This window comes from Rhinolophus sinicus, chromosome 1 (assembly GCF_057876585.1).
Source record: "Rhinolophus sinicus isolate RSI-liver-muscle chromosome 1, RSI-T2T, whole genome shotgun sequence".
Lineage (NCBI taxonomy): Eukaryota > Metazoa > Chordata > Mammalia > Chiroptera > Rhinolophidae > Rhinolophus > Rhinolophus sinicus.
Window position 1 is genome coordinate 38,394,568 of NC_142501.1, and position 27,449 is coordinate 38,422,016.

At 35.6% G+C, this 27,449-nt stretch overlaps 1 protein-coding gene across 4 annotated transcripts in view; it reads left to right on the forward strand.

Moving 5' to 3' along the window:
- The first annotated feature begins 832 nt into the window (after positions 1-832).
- IRAG2 (inositol 1,4,5-triphosphate receptor associated 2) overlaps positions 833-27,449 on the forward strand; it is a 47,738-nt gene continuing 21,121 nt past the window's right edge. Inside the window, exons 1-11 of one of the 4 annotated variants that reach the window (XM_088798458.1) lie at positions 1,065-1,222; positions 7,955-8,016; positions 9,104-9,184; positions 9,795-9,891; positions 11,770-11,851; positions 12,625-12,706; positions 22,182-22,228; positions 22,339-22,382; positions 22,551-22,646; positions 24,812-24,882; positions 26,791-26,848. In XM_088798458.1, the coding sequence (XP_088654584.1) occupies positions 12,683-12,706; positions 22,182-22,228; positions 22,339-22,382; positions 22,551-22,646; positions 24,812-24,882; positions 26,791-26,848 (340 nt within the window). In that variant the 5' untranslated portion in view covers positions 1,065-1,222; positions 7,955-8,016; positions 9,104-9,184; ... (1 more) ...; positions 11,770-11,851; positions 12,625-12,682. Of the gene's footprint in view, positions 1,223-7,954; positions 8,017-9,103; positions 9,185-9,794; positions 9,892-11,703; positions 11,852-12,624; positions 12,707-22,181; positions 22,229-22,338; positions 22,383-22,550; positions 22,647-24,811; positions 24,883-26,790; positions 26,849-27,449 lie in introns of all 4 variants that reach the window. The other 3 variants (XM_088798455.1, XM_088798459.1, XM_088798456.1) reach the window with 3 other exon arrangements.

The window sequence follows — 27,449 nt, forward strand, 5'->3', positions numbered from 1 at the left end:
TGCTTGGGAGCAGCTCTTCCTGTACTCATGTCACCTATTTATACCATGATTGACAACTCTTAAGGAGAAAAGCTAAGGTCATGAAGTGAAGCTCTTATTTCTTTTCTTTCCTTGCTTTTTTCCTCTCTCACTTTTTTTTTTTCTGTAAACACTAGCTGTGATGTGTAAATATTGCACCTGTCACAGTGACCTCATTGTAGCACCATTCTCTAAAAGATCAGCAACAAATGCAAAGTACTGTGAATGTAGCTTATGGGGAAGTGAATATTCCAGTATAAAATAGGAAACTAAATGTGTTTATCTGTAAAGTGAGGGTGTCAGGCTATGTGATCAATATGATTACTTTAATTAAAATTCTATATTTGTGAAGCATTTATATGTATGTAAACACTTTCACTTTTTCCTCTGATCTCTGAGGAAGTGTATGAAGTTTGTATATGTCACAACTTCCCAGGGGTGACTCTTAGTTGAAATGTCATTGACAGCTTGTGGTTTGGACTTTTTTTTTAAAACTCCAGGCAGAAACAACTAGAAGCCATTAAACAACTGCAAGAGGATGCTGTCAACCAGGAAGTCATCCTCGGGAAGAAGGTCCAAGAAGCCAGCCAACAGCTGGAGGCTGCAGGGAAGCAGGTAGGGCCGCTTTTGACTATGTTATATTCAGGGGAAGTCTCCTCAGATGTCCTTAAAACCATGAAGTAAAAATGGAGAAGGAACAAAACAACCAAAGAGGAACTGTGAAGTTCAGTCCCTAGAGACCAGCAGTAAGCGGAGGAAGTAAAGGGGGAGGTTGTAAAAGAGGCGGTGTCAACAGCCTGCTGATGAAAGAGGCAACTTTGCAGAAGGAGGCAACTTGACATATCAGGACTCTTACGGCTGTAGAAATAGCTCAGGCATACAAAGCCCATGCAAACAGAAAATTGCAGAAGTTCAGCAGAGGCTTATCACTTCCCTGAGAAGAAAAGCACATTTTCAGTTTCCTGTGCATAAAAGTGAGCGCTCAATTGCTTTCTTTCCCGGCCACAATACTAAAATACAGCAGTAACTGTATGTCTTTAGGTTGAGGATCAAGATGGCACAGCCCACTCTGCCAGTGAAAAAGCTAAGTCTTTGCTGTATAAATTAGAGGAAGCAATTTTGGAACAACCGAGTCTGCAGACTATAAATACTGAGTTAGTGAACACTTGCCAGACACTGGAGCAGAAGACAAGAAAACTGAAAAGTGAGTAGCAAATATTTGTTATGTCCCATTTTAGTCTACTCTGAGGTGGGGCAAAAGGACTCCAGCCATTTTTATAGATTACAGCTGCTGTATTATTACTGCATTTATGACAATGAAAAGGTTCCAGAAAGCAGTATTGTGGGCTTTCAGAGAGGTTTGCCTAGTGGCTAGGTAGATGAATTTAACCATTAGCTTTCTTTTTGGTTGTTCATTACAAGCTGATTTGTCTGACTGTTATTTCTTTAAAAATTAAAAAGAACTTCTCAATATTTGTAAAAGTAAACAAGGAAAAATATCTTGTTTGCGTGGGATATTTGAACCTGTCAGTTGTTTACATAGTCTACCCTGATTTTATTAGGTAGTTGTATCCATCATATGGTAGAAAAGGCCCTGCCTCTCTATTTTATTTTAAGTACTAATTTTAAGGTTGGGTAAAATACTTATGAATTTAATGTGTATCAACATATTAAATATGTGTGAAAATTCTTTTTAAATGTTAATGTGTTCTTTACATATATATTTTTTGCTTTAAAAATTTGAATATATTTTTGTTTTCCTGTATTACCTAAAAGTGGATAAATGTTTACTAAGCATTAAGGTGAGAAGACAATTGTCAAATTACAGATATCAGATTATTCATAAGCTTATTTTATTTTAGAAACATAGTTTTGTTAATTTTTCTTAAAAAAAGCTTATTTATTTGACCATTTATCAGACAACTGCTTTTGTTCAGCCAACTTCTTGCTCTAGCTGTATAAATGTTGTTTTCATAGAAAGCTATTGGTTTGGGTAATAAACAAGCTAAATATAAGCTTAAGGTAAGCTAGAGATGGAACTTATCAGACATGTGTTTGTTTTGGATTTACTGTACTCTTTCTACTGTTATCTGAGAAAGCTGTTTAAGAGTTTAAAGGAACTGGCTAGTTCTAAACCAGTAGTGGTTATTCAGCATTTCATTATTATTTTTAATCTTGTAGAACATGCTAGCTTTCAATAAATCTAAGTATCAGTTTACTTTCCTTCACTCTGTCACACAATGTAAGGTATGCTTTAAGTTACATAATCTATGTTATTTTATTATTGTTCAGAGGGCCTTAGAGAAAGTTCCCTTATGATTAGAAGTATTCATGTTTAGACAAGAATAATGACAAAATTTGGTTTATGATGTGTTTGCTTTAGACACTGTGCCTAGATACTGTGTCTTCTGGTCATTTATATGTATCTTTTGATAAATAATATATCCCCATAATTTTATAAAACTAACAATTTGTCTCCTCTCCCAACCCCCCATGATTTCATTATAGTACCGTCTTTGAAGAGTTAACTTTTATAACTTATCCCAAAATGTACATTCTTGATATTATGAACGTGCTATTGTCTCCCCAGGTTATCTTCAGGGGATAATTCTTCCAAATGTAATTAAAAGAATTAATGTATGCAACCCAGCTGCTCTGGGTTGAATGCATGTGCTTTTTTCTGGCTGGATAAAGTAGGTGGATGCCTCCTTTCTGTCCTGAGTTTCTCACAACCTGCTTGGCTTTATGAACTCCCGTACTTGTTTTTATCTTCTGCTGCCTAAAGAAGATTTTGCTCTTAAGACCATTTGCTTATGAATATCTTTCTAACAATTCCCTTAAAAACCAATCATTGAAGGAAGAGGAAGATTTAGTAGCACACGTTTTTGAAATGTTCTATACAGAAGATTTTCCATTTAGCCTATGAACAAATGTCACTGAGGTATGACAGTTATCACACAAACATCCTTGCACATTCCACCACGACCACTGCCACCACATGCTATTTGAATTCTGAGTCAGACATTTGAATTCTGAGTCAGAAAATAAAAAATATTTAAATCCACTTAGTTCTTCTAAAACTGTCGGGTTAGCTTAATAAGTTCATTAAGTATTTAAGGCAATTTCTGCTACATCTAAGAAAGGTTCACTAGCAAGTTGTGTGGGGATGTAGTGGTATTGTTCAAATGTTTATTTCAATCACAGTGTTCACAAGCTGGAACTAGGAACTTGTTTATGACATTTGATTAGAAATCTTGAACTTAACACTGAATTAATAATATTGTTGAAGTTTTCCATTGCCACCAGGACTGGACTCATTTGTGAGGTAATTAGCGTTCATGTTTGCCTCCATGATATGTGCCATCAGAGCTGCTAAATTTCTTGAATGGTAACTTATGTAGTTTCTTTCTTTTGCTTCTTAACCTTCATACGTATCTAACAAGTCTCTTGAGAACAAAGGTGATACTGGATGTATAAATGGATGTTTGCTTTAAAAAGGAAATAAATAAAAAACTTCTTAGATCTAGGGTTTGTTCAAAATATTAGGGTGAACCTAATATACACAAAACGTAGACTAATTGATCTAATCTAAACTATAACCCTTTCACTCTTCATCTTTTCCCCCCTCCTCGCCCCCCGTACCATCTGTCATGAAATCATCATTGAGTCACTCATTTAATAGACAAGGAGGGAATTACCTTTAGAAACCATAAATATTTCACTGGGAAGAGAGCCTGAGAAGCTTCTGTATACATAACTCTTTATTTGAACACAGTGATTGTATATGAACTTTATAGTTTAGAGAAGGGTTTCACCTAGATGATCTCACTGGAAACTCTTCTAGGTTGCTATTCTTAGCAAGGAGGGTATGAGGTATGGGACAGATAACAGTCCCACAGCTTTGAGATGGATTCTAGGTGAGAGCCACATGTCCTGAGCAGTCAATACACAAGAGGGAAATGACGCAAGGGAGGGGGGTTCAGGTGATTGAGACACTTTTAAGATGAGTGTTGGGGTGAGAATCAAAGAGAAAGCCAAAGTCAAATACAGCTTGTTTGACAGCTCTGATGGGATAGGGGCCTAAATTTTTCCAAATGAAAGATGCAAGTATGGATGAAATAATCTAGGAGGCAGTATAGTGTAATGATTAAGAATGAATGTGGGATTTGAAGTTAAACCAACCTATATTCTGATTCTAAATCTACAAGACAGAAACTGGATAGAGTTGGGCAAATCACTGTAACTCTCTGAGTCTCAGTATCCTCTTCCAGAAAATGCAGTAGTTGTTAATTGATAAATAACATAACAAATACCAAACAGTAGCTAGTGCTTGGTCATATTTGTTACAGCCTCTTCTGGTAGAGCATGTTTCTATCACACGAATTACCTCATTCATGACTGGGAAATAAGTAATGACATGTTAGTTAATATGGATGTTATATTGATCGTTCCATCCATGATTTTCCTGGGACTAGGCCCTTGTTGGAAGGAATAGAACTAGAACCTTCAACAGGAAAAGAAAAAGCCCCCAGCTTGGCTGCTGACAGGCAGCAGGAGCCCTTTCAGCTGTATTTAAAAAAAATTAAAAACAAGTGTCTGCACCTGGGCCTTGCTCCCTAGAGAAGAGCCACCCCAGCCTTGCAGGGCTCTGGCTGTGGCCTATTATGCTCCCTCCTGCATTCGCTTTAGCAGACCCACCGACCCCCACTCCCGGCCTCAGAGTTCCACTTCCACCTGCATTCTCTCAGCGCCCCACCAACACTGCCATTTCAAGTGTCACCAGCATTTTCACTCTTGGTTTTGTGCATTTCTAGTATCCTGTGAGGCACCCTTTAGCCATTTTAACATGCGTGTCTCGACGGTACAAGTTATCTTCCTAGGTACTAATAATTAAATAATTGTGTTTGTTAGTGCTCTAGTTACAGTGTTGCCTATAGATTTTGAGTGCTCTCTACCTAACCGTACGTATCTCATAAACCCTGTTATTTTTTTTCTTGCTATGGCTTTTAAATTTGTTTTTTATTGATGAATAGTTAACATACCATAAAAGTTAAATCTTAAGAGTACTGGTCCAACCAGTTTGACAAATGCACATTGAAACACAGAAATTCAATAATCCCAGAAAGTTTCCCTGTGCCCCTTCCAAGTCACTCTCCCTCCCCCACCTCTACCATCACAAGAGCAACCGGTGGGTTAGTTTAACCTATTCTAGAATTGAGTTATACAGTATGTACTTTGTGTGTGTCTTCTGTCCCTCAGCATAGTATTTATCTTATGTTGTATTTATCAGTGGGATGCCTGTTCCATGGATGAATTGTATTTATTTCGATGAACATTCCACCATTTGATTCTCCGTTCTCCTATTGGACATCTAAATTATACACGGTTTAGGGTTGTTATGGGGAAAGCTGCCATGAACATCCAAGTACAGGTCTTTGTGTGGACATATGTTTTTATTTAACCTAGGATAAATATCTAGGAGCAGAGTTGTTAGGTCATAGTGTACTCGTAACTCTAAATTTTTAAGAAACTGCCAAGCAGTTTTCCATAGCGTTTGTAGCATTTTACACTCAGCAGTGTATGGGAGTTCCTGGTGTCCCACAGCTACTGTGGTGGCGTCAATCAAAAGATTGACATTTTCACCCCTTTTCTGAGTATCTCATTGTGCTTTTCATTTGTTGTGCTTATTGGCTCTATCTTCTTTTTGAAGTATCTAAATCTTTTGCCCATTTTCAAATTAGGATATTTGTTATTGAGTTACAGAATTTCTTTACATATTTTGTATACAAGTCCTTTGACAGATATATGTATTGTGAATTATCTTCTCCTAGTCTGTGGTTTTTAATGAAACCTGATATTTTTTAATGCACAATTTTATAAAATAACAGGTACCACATATATTGTTTTATAAAAGTCCATAATTCATAAAAGTCAACCATTATTGGTAGCTAACATTATTACAGCTCTAATATGGTTTTGATTTTCAACAGCCAATCAATTGCGGGCCTTTGCCTGAAAACTTCACTGCACAGTCATTCAGAAAGTTGTTTTTCTCAGCTTCCTTCAAAGGCAATGTATCCAAGACACCTGGTCCCATCCTACATCACAGATGGCAACAGCAGGGAATGCAGTGACCACTGTTTTACGTGCTTCCATGTGAAACCTAAATGTCCTAGAGACATGGCAAGTCCAGCTCCAAACACATAAAGAAGAATGCAAAGCTGAATGCAAATTAGGGCACTAAGCGAGCTTGTTTTGCCTTATGAAACATATGGAAATAGTTGCTACACATTGCACAAAACATCTGTCAAAATAAGGTTTACAATTGGAATGTTTTAAGATGACTATTTCTAAAATCCAAGGTTGCCTGGTGGGACAGCAGATGGGCACTTTAGACCATCTTATGCTAACTTGTTGTATCTTCTGAAATACAAGTTTAATTTGGAAATTCAAAGACAGTGTTTTGGACATACACGACCTTTAAAAACATAATATTGGCCACTTTTAGAAGCTTTAGTTGCTGTTGTTTAGACGTAGGTGAGGAGGATAGGACCTTATTTCTTAATACAGTTAACACAGAGAATTTAAAAAAATGGAATCTTTACTAGTGTTCTAAGTATTAAGAATTTTAAAAAGTTTAAATTACTTAAATAAGTTCAAAATATTTTTTAAAATATATGTTTTTCTCTTAGTGGGCCTAGCTACACTGTCTCGAGCAGAGTTGACAAACAGATTATTTTTTTACAAAAATATATTGTTACAAAATAGAATTTTGCATGGGTAATTTTTCATATAATCAAAACTTTTCAAGCTTTTTTCCGTGAAAAAATATTTCAATTTATATCATGTACTTCTTTTCACATATATTAGCATTATTCATGGTTCAGAATTTCTCCAGGCTACTGAGATATCAAACTGTTGGTGTTTAAATTAAGAAGCACCAGATTTCTGTGTATTTTGGACATCAGAGTATCATCTGCTGTTAGTTTTCCTGGCTGTTAGTGATTTAAAATAAAAATAGTGGCAGCTATTGATATTCCTCCATCTAGCAGAGCTTCCTACTCTCATTTAAACTTTGTTTTTAATCATCTGTGGGCTGAGGAAACAGTCAAGCTTGTGAGAATAAAGTATAAATTCAGAGCCCACTTTCTGAGTCGAAGTGTGAGGATTTCCCACATGAATAAAGGGCGTGCATATCAACATCTATTTCGGTTGTTCAAAAGACTTGGGCCTGTTTTCTGGTCTTGGCTTTATTTCTAAGAGTATGGGTTGTCAAATAAGTAATATGTTACTATGTAGCTCAAAGAGTTAAATAGGTAATTTTTCCCCCATTTCCATTATTCTAGAGATGAGAATTTAGAAGTTACCGGGAAGCAAATTTCAGTAGAAAGACAAATATTTTTAATTTCACAAATGAGTATAGTGAACTGAGCACTGTCCTGTGATTCTGATCTCCGCTCCATGAATAACTAGTTATCATTTAAATCCTCTGGACATCAGTGCTCTCATGATCTCAGATCTGCTTGTAGGATTCTGGGATTCTAGGCCTCCGTTTCTAGGGCTCCCATCGCTGGTAGCTCAAGCAGAGGCTTATTGGAAAGAGGATTTCCACATTGGTAGGTGGTTGAACTAAATGACCTCTGCGGTGTATTCCCATTTTAAGATTGAATAATTCTATGATTCACTTCTAGAAGACAATTCACTTGCGTCTATCAAGGTTAATTTTAAATATCCAAGGGTGATAATGATTTAGCTGCTCTGGCCTGCTTTGTTCTCCTGTTTCTTCATTTGCTCAAGTCAGGAGTTGAGAATGCCATTCTCAGAAGTCACTGTTTTCTCGCTCCTTTCTGAAAGCTGTTAAAAGTTTATGAAATGAATTAAGGGCAGAGCGGGTTACAAACTGTTATATTAAGCTGGTTATAAATTCTCTTTATAGCAACAATCACGTCACTAAGAAAGAAGTTAATTAAAGGACGACAACATCACTTGCTGTTTCAGGTAAAAAACAAACAAACAAAAAACTTAGTGTGGAGATGATGTTCAGATTGTGTAAGGTTATAATATATAATAATTTTAATAATAACATTAAATAACCAACTTAGAAGAAAATGTGCTGGTGGACTTGGTTCTCTTATGCACTGAAAGCATTTAGCAAAACAAGGGGGGAGAACTCATATTAGTGAGTGGCTCCTAATAACCTTTTTCAAAGAGGAAGCATTTCAGAATTGTTGTATCTATTAGAAAAGGGCCGGGTTTCAGTCTTAGGCACCTCCTCTCTGATTCTCTTGAATGTGTACTCTTGAGTGGGCTTAAATGGTTACTGCTTCTTTTCCCTCCTATTTGAATTAAACTTTCAATTCCTTCTATCTGGGTATCCCAAGGTATCCGTGGTAGAGTTTAATGTATTTTTTTACCTTATGACACTTGGAGAATTTCTTTTTTTGTTCATAAATGAAGAATATAAGGAACAACAAGGTTGTCACTGGAAGAAGGAAGGAAAAAGGGGTGATATTTGCATGTATCTGTTTCCAGGGCATAATATAGGCACATCTGTTTAAGCAGGAAAAAAAAATATGTATATTCATATGGGTGATTAAGCTAAGCAGAGTTCCTAAAAAGCTCCCTATAATAAGTTGAACTGGAATAACCTCCATATCTAAATATGCTTTTATCATTTCAAGAACACCACTGTGGTTTTCTATGATAACGTAACTATGATAGATACATAGCTATCTCTTGGACTAAGGCCACGATTTTATTGCTATAAAATTTTCATAGGCACCATTTTTACTATTCTGAGTTGTCTCCAACAAGCTTCTTTGGTCTCTGCCTAAAGATTTTAGTGGCAAAGCCGTTCAGTTTTCTGTCCCTGACCTTTGGATTTTATTCCTAGAACAAGTAATGGTAAACATGCAATGAGAGGTTAACAATTACAAACTTGTTCCCTTGAAGTAGAACACTAGATAAAGAACTGGTCAATTTCACCCTCCTCACGTAGCGTCATTTCTTAGGTCTAATTTGTTTTGTATCTTTGACCCTTTCATCATTCTGTCTTTGAATACACTCCACCATTTTCTCATGACAGAGCTATGTAGATGAGGAATTTCCTCACTATGATCCCTTGTCCTGCAAAGATAGAATTCAACAGCATCTTCAAGATCAACTGGTAAGTGTAATCTTCTTGAAACAATTTAAGTGTTAATTGTGAATCAACTACTACGCCAATATATTAGAATGTTAAGTCCAGTATGTGTTAGTGGTCTGAGAACTCCATACTGCTTTTCTTTGAGAGATTATCAGATGAAGCAATGGATACTTATCTGTTTTTCTTTATCACATACATACGCTCAATCCTGATAGACCCTAAGAAGTTGTAATATTTTAAATATTTTGATTGCAGTTTTGTGAAGTTAGAATTATATACTCATAACTAAGCTTGCACCTCACACATACCTCTTTCCTCAAAGCCTTTTAAATGAAAGTGTTGATCATTAGGAACTGATGTTGTATATTACCATTCTGTTTAATTATGAACTGTGATTTTCAATAAGAATTATACTTTACTCATAGGCTAGACATTTTAATCAAAAGCATGAACGATTTGTTACTTGGCATCATATGAGTATTTTCTTGGCATCATTTATTTTCTTCTCAACCTCTCTCACAAGGTTATTTGAGTGAGACCAGTGATATTCTTTCTACCTCTGGAGATGAATAGAGTAGATTATGATGGTACACCCCTTTAGATAGCTAATATTACTTGATTTTCTTTTCAGAAGCAGTGTTACCATAAACTATATAGTGATCAAGAAGCAAGGATACATCAGACATCCCTGACATTTAAACATACATGCTGGTACACACCTCTGTTGGGTAAGCATGGGTAGCCCCCTCTACTATATACCCTCTGAGACATAACTGGAGGTGGGGTTCATTTTGAAAGGGCAAATAATTAATCGCAATTATATTATATAGGAAGAGTTGCTGAATACTTGGATATTTATTCTGAATTCAGTCCATGAGCATATGTTTGAGCACCTACTCTATGCAAGGTACCATATTATGTATAAGAAAGAGCAAGTCCTAAAATAGCTCACGAATTATTGAGGAGATAAGACCTGGTTTCAGAGAAGCCTTCATAGAAGAAATGAGAGTTGGACTAGGCCTTGAAAGATGGGCTGCATTTGAAAAAGCAAAACACATAGAAAAAGTATTCCAATTGGGAGAATAACATGAGAGGGAGTATGAATGCAAAAGCCTTCAATTTTTGAAGAAGTGTCAAAGCTGGATAAGTTATTTTGGAAACAAGAGGAGTTGGGCTGAGATATAGTAGAATATAAATTTGGAGCAGGTTGTGGGTCAATACCAGGGTAAGGAAAATGAGCGTTATTTTAGGAAAGGCTCAAAGCAGTGATATCTCTCATTACAACCTGGATATAACTGAAAGCGAAAATTAATGGCTGGTTCTGAAATGACAACAGGAATGGGATGATTATCAAAATAAATTTAAGAAGGAATAAAAAGAAAGCAGAGTGATTTGTGGATCTTTTCAACCAGAGAAGGGAGAACTAACTACTACCACTACTAGCATAGTGGCCATTTTGTGTCAGCCTGTTTTTATAGAGATTATTTTACTCACACTAACTACTCACACTAATGTAATTCCCATTTTAAAAATAAGAAAACAGAGGAACATATGTTAGTAGTTTGCCTAAGATCATGTGTCACTTTATATGTAAGTAAACTGAGGCTCAGTGTGGTTTATTTATTTATCCAAGATCACACCACTGGTATGTGGCAGAGCCAGAATTTGAACTAAAAAACTGATTGACGCCAAAGCCTATGTTTTTTTTTTTTTTTCTTTTCTATTAAACTGCTGCTTCCTAAACTCAGGGAAAAAAGAAAAAAGAAAAAGAACAGTATGTTTTCTTCCAAAACAAACAAACAAACAGACAAGCAAATGGTTTGTCACCCTATTCCGTGCACCACTCTAATGGGTTCCAATCACAGTGTCTGTTTTCTTTTTAGGAGATGGTAAACTGTTTCTCTAAAGGGCCAGATAGCAAATATTTTAGGTTTTTCAGGTCATATAGTTTCTGTAGGAACTACTTAACTTTGCTGTTGTAGCACACAGCAGCCATGGACAATACTGAATGAATGGCTGCGGCTATGGGCCAATAAAAACTTTGTTTACAAAAACAGGCCACTGACTGGATTTTACCCTCCGGCTGCTGATGGTTGACCTCTTTACTTGCTTAGTAGGCGAGAGTTTTCTGTTCCCACCCTACCCCCTTACTCCCTGCCTTAAAAAGAAGAAAAAAATTGGCATTTCCACCCCCATATAACTAGGTATCAAGGGAAAGGACTGGTATGTTAAAACGTTAATAGAATTGAACTGATTTCTGCTTCTTCAGAAATCGTCCAATCTCTCAAGATGGAAAGAATCTCTCTCTCTCTCTCTCTCTCTCTCTCTCTCTCTCTCTCTCTCTCTCTCTATATATATATATATATATATATATATATATATATATACATACACACACATATATATATGTATATATATATATATATGCTTTTATATATATATATATATATATATATATATATATATATATATATATATATATATTTTTTTTATTTTTTTTTAATCAGAAATGAATTTTATTCTTTTCTGTTCTACTGCAGATGCCTTGCATCTGGATAGTCTTACACCGATTCCCAGACTAGCATTGACACCTTTTTCATGTGTAGCCAACCGAATCCGTGCTTCATGTGAAAGGCCCGAATATGGAGAAATAGAGGATGGTGCTTTGGATGTGACTAGAAGACACAAGTAAGTTAAGAGTGAAATATACTTACCCTCCTCTTCATGGGTAGCTTATTTCTATTGCTTCACCTTTTAATTAGTTAGACTTTTATATCATGAGAGTGTAACATCTTCATTGTGGAACTTGTATTGTGTAAATTCTTGAACTTTCTGTACATTGACAGTTTTAAAACAAAAATATCTCTATAGTTTTCTTGAAGCACAGTATTCTTGCTCTTTTGGCTTTCATAATATCTGTTCTGAAATGTGAGACAAATTACACTACTTAAAATGTTTCCCAGTTTTTAGGACTATACTATATACTGCTGAGTTAACTTATTCAGAGAATTTTTCATCATATTTCTATTCCTTCACACTCAAGCCTTTGGGAACCCATCCCTGTCCCTACACCTGCCCTCCCCTGAGTCTCACCTGTGCTCACTCACCTTTCACAGTACACAGACTGAGCTTCCCTCGGAAAAGTTCAGACATGTCAGTGGAGTTCATGAGCCCTATCCACCCAATGAAATTTCCATTCTGTATCAAGGGTGAGGAAGCAAGACTTTAAATTGCAAATTCTTCATTTTCATTTTTGGCTAGATTCTCTGTGGTTCGTAACCTCTCTCTGATAGAGGTCGGAGCTCTCTTTCTTTATTTCTAACTTAATCCATAAATCTGTAAAGCTTAATTAGAAATTTGGTAAAACTGGGTGGGGGGAGGAAAATTATGTTATAGCTTGGTATCTGCTGAAATTTTCAGGTTTTCCATCTATAGTAAGGAACTTTCCTTTCTGTTGTCAGGTGCCCGGGCCCTACAGCTGGTCCCCATCCAGGAACAGCTGTTTCAGGTTGCATCAGGATGAATGATGACCTAAGTATGGAGGTGAGTATTGGACTATACTTCAACTTCACTTTAGTAATACCATATCCTGGTCCTCTTCTATGGAGACCATATGTATATATATATATGGTGTGTGTGTATATATATATATATATATATATATATATATATATACACACACACATACTATATATATAATTATATATATAACCATATATATATATGATATATACATAATATATATAATTATACAAATGATATATATATATATATAATTATATATATATATATATATATATATATATATATATATATATATATATATATATATATATAATTACTGGCAGTTGAGAATCCACATATGCTGGGAGCTGACTTAGGTTATACGAATATTTTCATCTGTGCAGGCTGGTACCCCTAACCACTGTGTTGTTCGAGTCGACTGCATTATGGATGCTCTAATAGCAAGCATGAGTCTTATATCACAGAACTCAAATGCATAAAAAATAACGTCAACGTTTGATGGCAGGAAATTAAAATTCAATCTTTTGGGGTCTTCAAGGATATATAACTAAAATGACATTTTGATGAAGTGTGCTGAACATTTTGTTTCAGAGGCAAGCTTGTTTGGGACTTAAATTCACTAATGATTGTAACAAGTCTCAGGTCCCATTGACTCTCTAAGACTTGAGCTCAAGGCTAGATAATCTTTGATGTGCTGGTAATTTGTTAAAAAGTTATGAAGTAGGGCAATGCCCAGAGAGTATCCATTGCTACATGAGGTGCTAATGGTAGTTCACCCAAGAAGAGAATAATACTAAATAACTGAAATCACTTAGGCAAACTCCCTAAGTCATGGATATGTGTCTGGAGCTCCTTTCTTGGTCTACAGCCTGAGCCTGAGCTCAGTGACCTTCTCAATCAAATGGAACAGATAGTTCTCTTCCAGAATCCGGCAATTTTTCCTTTAAAAAAAAACACAGTTTTATTGAGATATAACTCACATACCAAACAATTCATCAATTTAAATTGCTCAATTAAATGCTCTCAAATATATTGAATTGTGCAACCATCACCACAATCAATTTTAGAATATTTGCTCACCCCAAGAAGAAACTTCATACCCATTAGAAAATATCCCTATTCTCTCCTCCCTCAAACCCCCACCTCTAGGCAACCACTAATCTACTTTCTGTCTCTATAGATTTGCCCTATTCCAGATATCTCATATAAACAGAATAATACAATATGTGACCTCTTGTGCCTGGCTTCTTTCACTTAGTATAGTGTTATCAAGGTTCATCCATGTTATAAGTACTTCCTTTTTTGACTGAATGATATTTCAGTGTATGGACATACCACTTTTGTTTATCCATTCATCAGTTAATGGGTACTTGGGTTGTTTCTGTTTTTTGGCTATTGTGAATAATGCTGCTATGAACATTAGTGTATAAGTTTTTGTGTAAACATATGTTTTTAGTTCTTTGGTGCATAATCTAGAAGTGGAATTGCTGCATCATATGGTAACTCTATGTTTAACATTTTGAGGAACAGCAAAACAGATTTCTAAATTGGCTGCACCATTTTGTATTCCCACCAGTAATGTGACAATTCTAATTTCTCCACAACCTTGTCAACACTTGTCTATCTTTTTGATTTCAGCCATTTTAGTGGGTGTGAAGTAATATTTCATTATGGTTTTGATATGCATTTCCCTAAGACAGTGATGTTGAGCATCTTTTTATGTACTTTTTGGCCATTTGTATATCTTCTTTAGAGATAATGTCTACCCAGATCTTTTGCTCATTTTAAAAATGAGGATATTTTTCTTTTTACTATTGCATCATATGAGTTGTTCTCATTCGTTAAGTGTGTGTATCTGACATTTTTCTGTTCCTTAGTGCCCATCCTATTGAGTAGCTAAGAAAAGGAAAGAAAAGGAAATGAATCCATTTTGCTATTACTTAGCAGTTCTTGTAAAGTTTTAATAAAGGAAGTTGAATTTGGAAGCTTACAGGATGTTTGGTTATTAGTAATTTCCCTTTTATCTAGCGCTGATTTCACCAAGAAGGGGAAAGAACCAAACATCAGTTGTGTACCAGGTACTTTGCAGGAAAGCATTTCCACAGGCCATGTTATTAATCCTCTCCACAGCTTTGATGGTAGGTATTCTCTGCTTTTACAGAGGAGGCAACTGAAGTTCAGAGAGGTTAAATAACTTACCCAAGATTACTCAACTAGTAAGTAGCAAACCTGGGATTCAAATTCATGTTTGTCTAGTTTCAAAGGATCAGCCTTTCTCACAACCCCTCTTAGAATACTGAATTTAGACATATCAATCATAATAATTGCCTATAGTTATCTTGAAAGTAGTTTTTGGCTAACAAATATGCTGGCTTATGTATGGAAAACGATCTCCTTAACCCACTCTCTTTAGGATATCTGACTGAGTTGTTTGTCTATGGTCTTGATGCCCATTAAGAAATAAGTGTTAACGAAGATTACAGTAGAAAATCCTATCAAATGCTCCTGGGGAAATATATAGCTTCCCTGAAGGTTTCCAGTCGTCTTCCGTGTCATTTCTTCTACAGTCCCCAGGTACTAGTCCATTGGCTTCACCTTGTGGCTGTTAATCACCAATTTTCGCCATTCCTTGTCCAGGTTTCTGCTCCTCTGAAGAATCTATCAAGCCTATTCACTGCACACCTCACTCCCTCATGCCTGCCCCTTGAGTAAATCCCGACCTCCCATCTCTCATGCCCACCATACCATTCTCTTAAACAAATAGAAATCTCTCCTTACAATGCTTTTCTAAGCATTCACATTAATATTAAGTACAGGGAATTAGAATGAAATAAGAGATAAAAACTACAAAACAAAATTATTCCAGGGACCCATAAATCATAGTGTTTTCTTAACTCTTTGGCTTCACATTGTAGAATTTTTGTCACTTGGCAGAGTCTTCATCACAAACAACTTGACCTTGTATTCAAGTGCCTTTCTAATCTGGTTGCAACCTAACTTTCCATCCTTTGCTCATCGCTGCCTTATGTTTACCACTACATGTCAGCCAGACGAGGTATGTATGGTCAGAACATATCACACAAACCTGTTTATGCCGTTTTCTCTGCCCAGAATATTGGACACTTCTCCACTTCTCAAATTCGATTTGAGGTCCATTACAAAAGCCAACAGTTTCAGAAAACCTTTCTTGTGGTAGCAAAACTGTTTACAGTCAAGCCTCTCTAGTCCTTCTTGAGATGGAAATCGTAATGAATTAGAAGTCAAGAGATACGTTTTTTTTCCGCTGGTTTGATTTTTGTATAACTATGGAAAAGTCAGGTCTTTTAGGCCTCAGTTTCCTCATTTCTTAACTGTTCCACTCAGGAACAAATACATTCTTTTGGACCCCAGTAACTCTGTCCTCCCCTCATTGTCACCTGTATTTTGGTTGCATTGTATTTCTTTGTTTTCTTATATTTATTCCTGTAGTAGGTCATAAGCTTGGCAGAGAATGCCTTTGTTTGCCCATTAACCAGTGTATCTCTAGTAACCGGCATGAACTTGGTGTACAGTTGTTTTCCCATTAGTATTTGTTGCATGGCTATTTACTTATTTTTGTGCTCCCTACAGGACCTATTTAAGATAGAACACTCAATGAACTTGTTGAATTAATAGTGTTGCCCTATTGCTTTCTGATTCCTTTCTTTGGACTGGTGTTCCTGGGAACTTGAGGTTTCTTTTTCATTCCTCTCTCATATTCATAGAGGAAGTTATATTCCAGCATCTTTTCCAGAAAGCACAGTATGAGATAAAAGTGAACATCAGGATTCATTAGAGGATCTTTGGGTAAGCAAAGGACTGTAAAGAGAGTAATATCTCAAAAAGGACATATTTTAATAAAATAATTTGGGGGCTAGTTTGGGACATTCTTGGGGAGAACAGAGTTACTTTACTGACACAGTGAAATGCATTCATTTGGGATATTTTAGTGTAAAGAGGAAAGAAGAAAATAATTTCCAGTGCTTGAGATTCAGACTGAAATATTTATGGAAGAAATGTTTGTGATGTCTGGGATTTGCTTCAAAACAATGCAGGAGTGGGTTTAGAGGAAAGGCAGTATAGAAGAAACAAGATTGGCATAGGTTGATAATGGTTGAATCTGCAGAAGCGTACGCAAAGGTTAAGTATTCTGTCTACTTTTGTATTTATTTGAAATTCTTTTCCCAGTAAGGACTGAAAATTTTTAGCCACTTAGCAAAGGCTTTGGAATCAAGCAATTCTGGATTTAAGACTGGCTCTGTTATTTATTAGCTGTGTGAACTTGGACAAGTGGCCTACCAGGTCTCAATTTGCTTGTGTCCCTTGTGAAATAGAGATATTATTTTGCACTATTCTTTTGAGGATTCAAAAACACATATACATATATTATGTATATACATACACATATACATATCTGCAATGGCTAAGTTCTGGCCTAACCAGTCCATGGAAACAAACCAAGTAAGTCATATATAAAGGAAAGACAAATCTCAATGTCCTGTTTCTCCACCTGCTGATGAATAAGAAGGTGTTTTTGTTTCATGGGGTCCCTTCTCAACATTTTCAAGAATCTCTAGGGGTGCATATCAATATATCCCAATGTCTTTCAGGCCTCACCAACTAGTAGGTCCCAGGTAAGGACACTTAACCTCCTGGAGATTGTGAGGCAAGGCAGTTGGCTTCATCAGTCATTTCTATGCAGTCCTTTTCGTTCATTGTCCATACTGCCCACAGGCCCTGCCTACTCCACTGCTAACCTCCTTGAAACTCTGCGTCTGGGCCTTTGGTGACCTCTTCCTGGTTAGTGGAGAGATAACTCTCTGTTCTTGTCTCAGCACGGTCAGAGCAGGGTCCTACTCTGCTCAAAAAGGTGGATTCCTTTTGATATGGTTGCTAAAATTATCTTTTACTTTTCAAGGCATATAGATAATCCAGCAGGGCTGGGAGACAGTGGTCTGAGCACAATCTCCCCCTGAATCGAGTATCGGTGCTCCCTCCAATAGCTAGATCCAGCTGTTCACTTCCTCAGCTCTTCCTTGCTCTTGGCAATTTCTCCCTAGGGCCCACTTATTTCTTTGTATAGTCTGTTTTCCTTTCCTTCTTCACGGTTTTCACCATTGAGTCTGAAGAGCAACTAAAGGGTTTCTAGGCCTTTACACAACTGGGACATGTGATTAGGTGCCTGTGTGTGTCCCCAAACATTCTAAGAACTGAGAAGTTTCATGAAAATTCTATGACAACAAAACTTATTCTCCCCTCTGCCTATTCCAATCTCAGATTTGACCCTACTGAGACACTATAACATATGTAAAGTACATGGTTCATAGTAACCATTCTGAAAATAGCAGATGTAAGTATCACCCAGAATCAGAATTATCAGCAGTGTGAAGTTCAGAGGATATCTTGTCACAGGTCAAAGGATATGAAAATGAATTTCTGGTTTTCCTTTTGCTGTTAAAAAAAAAAAATCACATATATCAAATATTAAGTGTCTTGCCATCCCTTCCTTTGAGGTCTCCTTCATGTTATTACATGTTTTTATCACTAGGAGGAGGTGATTTATGAGGCAAAGGGCAGAATCAATTTTAAAATATTTCAGGAGATTTTCTGGCTATTGTCTGTCCTGTTCTTTCAAGCTGTGCGTGGGTGCAGCATTAATAACCTTGGAGAAGAAATAACATTGCCAGTTGCAAAACTGGGACATGTAAAAGTTGATTGATAACTGTATTATAAATGAACCTCAAAGTGGTAGGTGTGTTCTGTAGGGTGTGGTGTCCTTGCAGTTAGAAAATGGAAAAACAAAACTGTGAGGCAATTTAATTTTGTTTAGGTTACAGCAGTTGTCATCTTTTGACATTCAATTTTATATTCTTTCTTTTTTTACAATATTGAAACCGACACTGAGTCAAGAGTTTGGTTTTTTTTAAGTTAGAATGAAATGAGTCTATGTAGACACCTTTTGTTCAGTTTTTCTTTTTTCTCAGAAAATAATATTAATTTCTTTGAGCAGTATCAATTCTCTAAAATAGATCTAATAGTAACAATTACACTGGTAGCATGAATGTTTATTAGTGGAAGGGTTTTTTATCATAAAATCTATAAAGTAACATTTCATCTAGAAGAGCAAAAACAATATAACTCGGGAGATTATCTAGGCCTATTAATTGCCCTTACTAATATCTTAAAAGTTATTTCTTATTGTTCTTCATATTTTTCTATCTCAATACTGAAATAATACTTCTATGTGTGTGTGTATGTTTGTGTTTTGGGGGGTGGGGGTGGGGGGTGCCTGCATTTACTGACTCAGCCCATGGAAGAATCTGTCTCACTTTGTTCCATGAATACCTTGGTTACCCCACCCTTCATTAGACTCTTACTGTCAAAGGCAAATGGGCTGGAGCATAAATTTTCATGTAAATGTCATGCAGGTTGATATTTGAATGGCTTGAACAGGAAGAATATCCTTCCTGCTCTGTGCGATCAGCATGTGTTAGAACCATTGACTTGAACCAATTTTCTACACATAAGTAAGTCTCTCATCTGAACTTCCTTTTTCTTGCTTTTAGTCAATTTCTTTATATTTCTTGGTTTTAAAATATATCCAGTCGAATATCTTTTTCATAATCTACCCAGATCTCACAGTTGTGTGTGAGTCAGGTTCTCCTGTGGGTCCAGGATGCCGGTTTGAATAGGAGTGACTTTTGAAGCTGGAAGAAAAGAGCACAATTGTAGAAAGTTCTTGCTGAATTATCTCCTACCTCCACTCCACATGCACAGACATTCTGAAGGGCTCTGTCTCCGACCTTCACTAACTCTAATCCTAAATTTGAAAAAAAAAAAAAAATCTCCTTTTGTCTGGTTATTCTTGTAAGAAGAGGGAAAAAATGTTGTGAGACCAGATTTATGAAAACCTAGCATTGAGATATGTTGATCATGTTGTTTTCTGATCAGTGAGATTTATACAGATTCATCAATTGGGAGTAACAGCCAATTACTTACCTTGCAACTGTAATGTGTGACTACTAAATATCTGACATTTCTCCAAAATCACAAAATTATTAGTTATTTCATCAATATATATATTTATGTTTATCAAAAGGCTTCTCACTAAAATGTTTTACATGTGAGTTATAGGACAAAAGAAGGGCTTACACAGAGCATATGACAAATGAGACATTTGTTATATAATGGAGGCAAACTGTATTTTTGCTGTGTTTATTCTTTTGACACTAAATAATAATTAGACTTTTTTTTTTTAAACAAAGTTTGCAGAAATGATGGGTCCCTTTTCCCTCCACATTGCAAACCAGTTTAATTAAATGGGAAATAAGTGCATTCTCTTTCATACCTCTTAAATTCAAATACAGGTATCCATGACCCTGATATATCAAGACATTTTTTTCTGACAAAATTAGCCTTTTAGTTAGTATAATATAATAATAATTATTACATATAGTATACATGACTAGATATAGCACAGTAATAAGTGTTATTTCAAGCCACACATAATAACAAATTTTTATATATTATGCAGTGTTAAATGGGCCTGATTTTTTAAAATTATTAATGAATCAATCCTTGTTGACTCTTATGAAGTAGGATACTCAATAAAACTGAATATTTTTTTCTTATTTTTATACCTTTATTTCTCATGTATTCAATATAGTTAAATTAGCATATAACAATTGCTAAGACAATTTATTAAAATACTAAGGATTGGGACATCATTATTTAACTACCTGTAGGTTATAATGTACAATGTCTCTTCAAAATTTAATTCAAATATTGCCCTACGCTGTTCTGTGACAATTACTTTCCTCTGTGGAATGTGGCCTATAATTTGTGAAGTATTTGTTTTATATATTTGTCTTCCTGACTGGCCGATGAACTCCTCTCGGACAAGGACTGTGTTGCCAGCCTTTGTCACTGTTCCTGGAATAAAGTGGGCCTTTGATAACAGTTGTTGAATTAAATTAAGTTGATGTCGTCAGGGACTTTAGTCATATATAGTGTGACCCAAAGACATTTAAAGCGGAGGTGAAAGGAAATAAAAAAGATTGCCCAACAATGGTCTATAAAAGGATTAGGTGTAAGTTCTTGCTTTGCAAGTTTGTGGATTTTTTCTAAACATTCGAGGTGAACATTTTAAAAATTGGTGTTTAACTCATCTACCAGTCTAAGACAATAATTGGGAAGCTCTTTGCCTCTCCAGTAGCCTGGATAGGGTACCTCAGAGACAGCTCTGTTTACAAAGGAGAGGATACTACTATATTTAGTCCTGAGTTTACAGGCTGAGACCACCATTCTGAATATTCCTGGGAAATTAATGTATTCATTGGCTTTACTGTCCTTACCTGAAATAAGTAAATCTTTTCTTGCTTAAACCTACTGCATAAGGTTGTTGGGAGAATTAAATGAGATGATACAGAAAAAGGGCTTTTGTAAATTTTAACGTGCAGAACAGACGTAAGCTGCTGTTATTTACTGGGTAATTACATATTCAGCAAACTTGCTAAACTTTACTTTTCTGTGGCTATAGTCAATGTTTTCTTGGATGGATTCCAAACACTGTGTATGATATATAGCACCCCTCCACTGAAACCTGTTGGTTGAAGTTAATAAGTTCTATGTTTGATTGTGGAATACTTAAATGTCTTCATTGTTGCATCGCCTGTGCAGGTTTTTGAGATGTCCAAATGATTTCAGTTTTAATTTATTGAATTTTATTTTCCTAAATAGATCAAGTAATATTGAAAATATGCTTATGAAATATTGCTATTAAAGAGAAACCTCTGTTCCCATTGTATGTTTTGAAATAGAATAAATGAACTAATCAATCTTAATGTCCTAAAGTTCCCCCCAAATTAGGAACTCCTGATAAAGACTAAGAAGTTCAAATGAGACTTTCAAACACTTGCCCAAGCAGGCTGGGACCAGTTTTGTGAAGCTCTTTTAGAGCACTAAGCAATAGGTGCTGACTTACATATCATTCCTCAGATCTCTGAGAATTTCATTAACTTTCAAATGTATGATTTGTCTAGCTAGAAAATTGAGAGCCATTTTAAAATCACCAGGTCAAGAGTTTTAGGTTGAGTAATATTTCCATAAATAGAAATGTTTTATGCCCACATAGAATGTTCTGTTTAAAGGAAGCTTGACTTAAGTTCATGAAATAAACTCTATCTACCCTTTAAGTTTAGAATTTGTTTTGCCCAAGAGTTTATCAGGTTTTCTTTAACTATTAACTTGTAAGTACACTTAAAATTGGAATTTTTTTGCAAGCACAGCTTTGAGGAAGTACACACTCATATATCAATCTGCCTTATACCATCCCATCCTCATATCCTCTCCAACAGAGCAAAGTAAATACGGGATCATTTAAAATTGTGTGGAAATGTTTGCTTAAAACCACATTGCTGGAATTGAAAATGTCCAACTGTTGAACTTATTTCTCCTTTTTTTTTTTTTCTTTAAGGAGAATGGTGTTGAATGCTTGTATTCTGAGAGCCTGCCACCATCCAGGTTTGTCTGCCTGTTGTATGTGTGTGTAAATTTGTACACATATTCAGTTAGTTTTTATGAGAATTCTTTGGACCTGACACCCCAAAATATGTCTCTTACTCTTTTGGCAGGGAATATTCCACACTACCATCTCCTGGACACACTTCATCCACTGGTGAGTGCACTTGGAAAAGATGTAAAAACAGACTGTTAGTATTATAACTATAAGCTTGATGTCCTGTGACCTGCTGACGTGTGTGCAAATGAAAAGAACATAGGCAAATATTCCTTTTGCATAGTATTCACGCTGTTAGTTTCTTCCTGTTGATATATTTTGGATCAGAAACTTTGAAGGTGGATTCTGGTGTCCTCGATTGTAAATCACTCTGTAAGAAAGAGGAGGATACAAGATCAGCTTCTGCTGTGATAAAAATCAAAGGTAAGCTCTTGAAGTGTTCAAGTATATTTTCCATTCTACAACACTAAGCAAACCTGTAAGCTGGTAGAATAACTATCCTCAGTAGCATTATTGTGTAAAAGAATTGGAGACATAGTCTGGAGAAAAGTAGTCCTAGAGGTGACTATTGCTTTTATATATGATAATGTTACCAACTTTTTAAAAAAAATTCTGTAGATAGAACCAAAATTACAATGCATTTTAATGGGACTTAAATATTTCTTTATGGTAAAGATTGATTGGACACAACTGGGTCTCAGCTGTGGCGCAGATATAGAATCACCTGCTTAGGAAATTTCACAATCCTGGTTAGAATCTATTAGGTTAGAAGGATGGACCAATCAGTGATGGTCCATTCAGGAGGCAAAAGAGTTAACTAGATGATATGTTAGATCCTTTCTGCCACTTGACTCCGAGAATAAAGTAGTTATTCTCAACCATTCCCGACAAGACGCCACTGTAGTTGATACTCATGGGAGGCCAAGGCTCCTATTCCCACCCCCACAACAATCAATCCAGAAAAATTCATTTGATTGTTTGAACTTAACAGCTAAATTTGAGATATAGGTGCTAAATCAGAGGAGTCATAAAATTATAGAAATGGAATCCATTCCTTAGGTTAACCGAAGAACATTTCTATAGTCTACCTTACACCAAATAAGAAAAATTTTAATTAATATTAATTAATTTTAATTAAAACTGCATCAAGATACCATTTTCACCTGTTGCAAAAATTTGATTACACTCTGTTGGTAAGGTTGGGGGGGAAATGGAATTCTCACACATTCCTGTAGGGAATATAAATTATTGTAATTAATGTGGAGGGGAATTTTCCAATATCCACCAAAATGTTAAACATACATATCTTGTGATAAAAATTTGATTTCTGTGAATTTATTCTATAGATCTAAGTATATACATACCAGATGAGATATGGGTAAATTTATTTACTGCACTGTTGTCTATAATAACAAAGTATTGTAAATAAGTTAACTATCAACAGAAAATTAGTTAATATATTTTGACGTGTCCATGTAATGAAATACTTATATGCTTGCATAAAACATGTATAAAGAGCCTTTTTTCCAGAAAGATATCAAAGAACTATTGTTTCTTGGGGAAAAAATACACCAAAGTACAAAATATTATGTATTGCATGTAAAGATTTGTGGAAAAAGAAGATTGGGAAAAAGTTTTTATGTATGCATAAAATATCTCTGGGAGTCTACCCAAAACAGTATTGTCTATGGGAAGGGAAAATAGGTTTCTGGCTGGCATGGATGGGAGGGAAAATTTTCACTGTAAAACATTTTACATCTTTAAATTTATGGATCATTTAAATCTATTATCTGTCCTAAAACTTAAAGAAAAACAAAAATAAAATTTCCAGAAGGAAAAAAATATTTTATCTCTGAAGAGAGTGATTACTATTTTGTTCTTATTTCCATATAAAATGTAGATATATAATACATTCTTTAACTATTTTTTTTTTTCTTAAAAAGAAAGAAACAAAAACTATCAATAGCTGCTGACATTTTGTGCCTACACTAAACTAAATTCAGGACAATGAATTATGTGAAGAGGAAAATCACTAACAAGCGCATTATAGGGCAATAAAGTACACAAAAATAAAGGGAAATTACAAAAAGAATGGCATAACTTAAAAGGAATTCATTTCTTCTTAGTTTGATGACATTTTATTTAAAAAGATACCATGTTTTGGAAAGATAGCATACTGTATTATCTGCCTTGCATATATAATTTTAAAAAAAAGTTTGTCAGGCTATAAAAAAACTACAAAGCTACTAATTATTCATTCTTCCTTTATCCAGTTTCTATAATTATATTAGTAATGTGTTTGATTTAAAAAGCAGCAGCAGCCTTAAAAAAGATTTTGAAAGCAACTATTTGAAGGCCATTTATACAAGTGTTTATTTCTAGAAAGAAATTTTATATGGCTAGCTTCTTTGGGAACCTTAGCTTCTCTAGTCCTGATTCTGAATCAGTGGACATGTTTAAAGTTTTGTAGTACATAACTTATCTCACATGTTAAGGCCTTTGCCACTTTCTAGTCTGCCCTCAGTATTTTTTCCTTTTTTACTTGTTACTGCTCCCCAACTGTTTAGTGTATTTTCTTTTTCTCATAGACACAACTCCAGCTCATGAGAACATTGCACTCCAAGGCTCTGTGAGTGAGGACAAAACCATGTTAAATCTGGTAAGGAAATATACACGTCAGGAATAAAAATAACAATATATTACAATGGTGGAACTGTCCCTTTAAGTTTCAAAAATACTCTTAAAAGCACTATCTCATTTTATCTTTTCAAAATATTATAAGGTTAAAAGAATTAAATTATACCAATATTTTATAGATGAAGTAGTTGAGGCCAAAGCATCCTTGTGACTTATACAAGGTCACACAATCGAGTCATTCATCCACTCATTTATTCATCAAAAGTCCACTGAAAACAAGCTAAATATCTATCAATAGAGGACTCTTAAATAAGTGAATGTATTAATAAGGTTGAATAAAGCAGTGATATCTGAAAGATAAGTTCTAGTTAGGGGAAGGAACATACAATTACTGCACGATCAGAGTGTGATTAGTGATATGGAAGAAAAGTGCTTGGGTCTAGAGGCTAGAAAAGATGACATGGAAAATGTATGAATTGAATAACATGAGAGTAGCAAGGGAGTAAGAGTAGAACTTGGGGTTTAAATAAGATCAGCTAGAGATAAGTAAAGTTTCAGGTTAATGTGAGACATCACTAGTCTTTAAGGAGATTTTATTTATCACTATATGCCCATATTCTGGAACTCACCAATGGGACTTTTAGAAGCAGACACACATTTGAGAGTTAGCAGCAAAGAACCAAGTGTGTGGATGAGATTTCCCAAGGACCCTGGTAAGTCAGGGAGAGAGCACTGAGGATAATTGAGTCTTGATGATTCCATTATCTAATAAAAGAATGCAATGGCAGAGGAGACTGAGAAGGAGATATTATAGTGATGGGGGGAAATCAGGAGAGCAGAACAGAGGGAAGAACAATCTTCAAGAAACAGGATTGTAGATCATTGTAGATGCTACAATGAGGTCAAATAAGGTAAAAACTGAAAATTATGCATTGGATTTGTCCATAGGGAGTTCACTGATAACTGGGGAGGGCAGTTGCCTTGGAGCGTTGGGTACAAGGACAGTGTAGTTCATTGTTGACAAATGGGAGACCAAGAACCAATTGGAAACTGCAACCATGGATAATCCTGCCATGAAGGGCAGGAGCCTGAGGAAATGCCATCGCTGGAAGAGGTCATGGGGGGGCAGGAGGATTCAAAAAAACTTAAGAATATTTAAGTTTTGATAAGAATGATCCAGTGCTTTACCTGTATTATTGCATTTGTTACATTTTATCAAAGTCTTGGTTTCAATTGTCTAAAATGTACATGACATCATGTCAATGGCTCTCCCAAGGAAATTTGCCTTGGATTCACTTTTATAGAAAAGTTCTGAGAAGGTTGAATAAGTATTATCATAAAAATGATTGTATACTTACAGCTTTCCCAGGCAGTACAGTACATCCTCCTTATTATGGAGATTCTTGTTGTACAGCTATATTTGTAAAACAGTTGGTCAACGACCTTAAAAAAATTCATATTGAAAAAAAGCCTAACACGACACAATCTTAGTAGCTATTTTTGCCACAGTTTCCTCAACAACCCGTGTAGAAAGCTGCATGTGATAGTCCAGAATCACCCCCACTTTGCCTCTTCATGCATCCTATCCAGAGACATTCCATGCTGCTCAAGGCATGGCGTCTCTCTCCTCCCTTTGCAGAGCACTTACTTATCTATATCCCATTTATTTGGCAATTAATCCTAGTTTGCTTTGTGGTAGCGTCTATCATGTTTGCAGCTTTTCATATATTTCTGTCCTTTATGCTGCAACTGGATTGTAAACCCCCCTGGAGCCAGTCCTGTTTTCGTCTTTAACCTCTAGTACAGTTCTTTGATTAATGTAAAGTGTTTTTGACAGGGCATGATTAGGAGAGGACAGGAAGTTGGGAAATGATTGGTTATAAAGGATGTGCACTTTATGTCCAGCAATAAAATCTCTTTATGATTTTAGGAAGCCAAAGAGGAATCGAAAACAATAGATGAGCATAAAAAAGAAGGTGCTACGGGAGGTAAGGAATGTTCTCTCCCAACCCCCACATGAACTTTCATTCCCTGTTGGTATTTTTATGGGTGAAATCTTTCTGAGTAAAGATCTGGCATCTATAAATTCCGCATCTCTAGAGAAACAGCCAGTAGAACTGATTCTTGATTCCATTGGTATAATTTTCAAAAAGCCACATGTATGCTGCTGTGGACTGTTAAGCCCCTGAGGTCTGCTGCCCAATTGTGAACTAAGAACCACGCCCATGTCGGTATTGAATTCTAAACTCTACTTTGAGTTCTTTTTCATTATCCCATCTGAAAGTAAATAAGCCAATATTTGAAGAAGTGCTAATATGCTTCCCTCCCCATTTCATGTTTATTAGGAGGCAAAAGTAGATAGAGTCCAGGGTTTGGAGTCACACAGACTCTATACTGGGTCAGTCTCTGATTAGCTGTGACTTTGGAAATTTATTTAACAAGAGTCTCAATTTCCTCATCTGCAAAACGGAAACAATGAATTTTTTAAAAGTACCCTTTCTTGAGAATATACTATATGCTAAATACTTGGCAAAATTCTTTATGTACATAATTTTATTTAGTTTTCCCAAATATCTATGTGGTGAGATA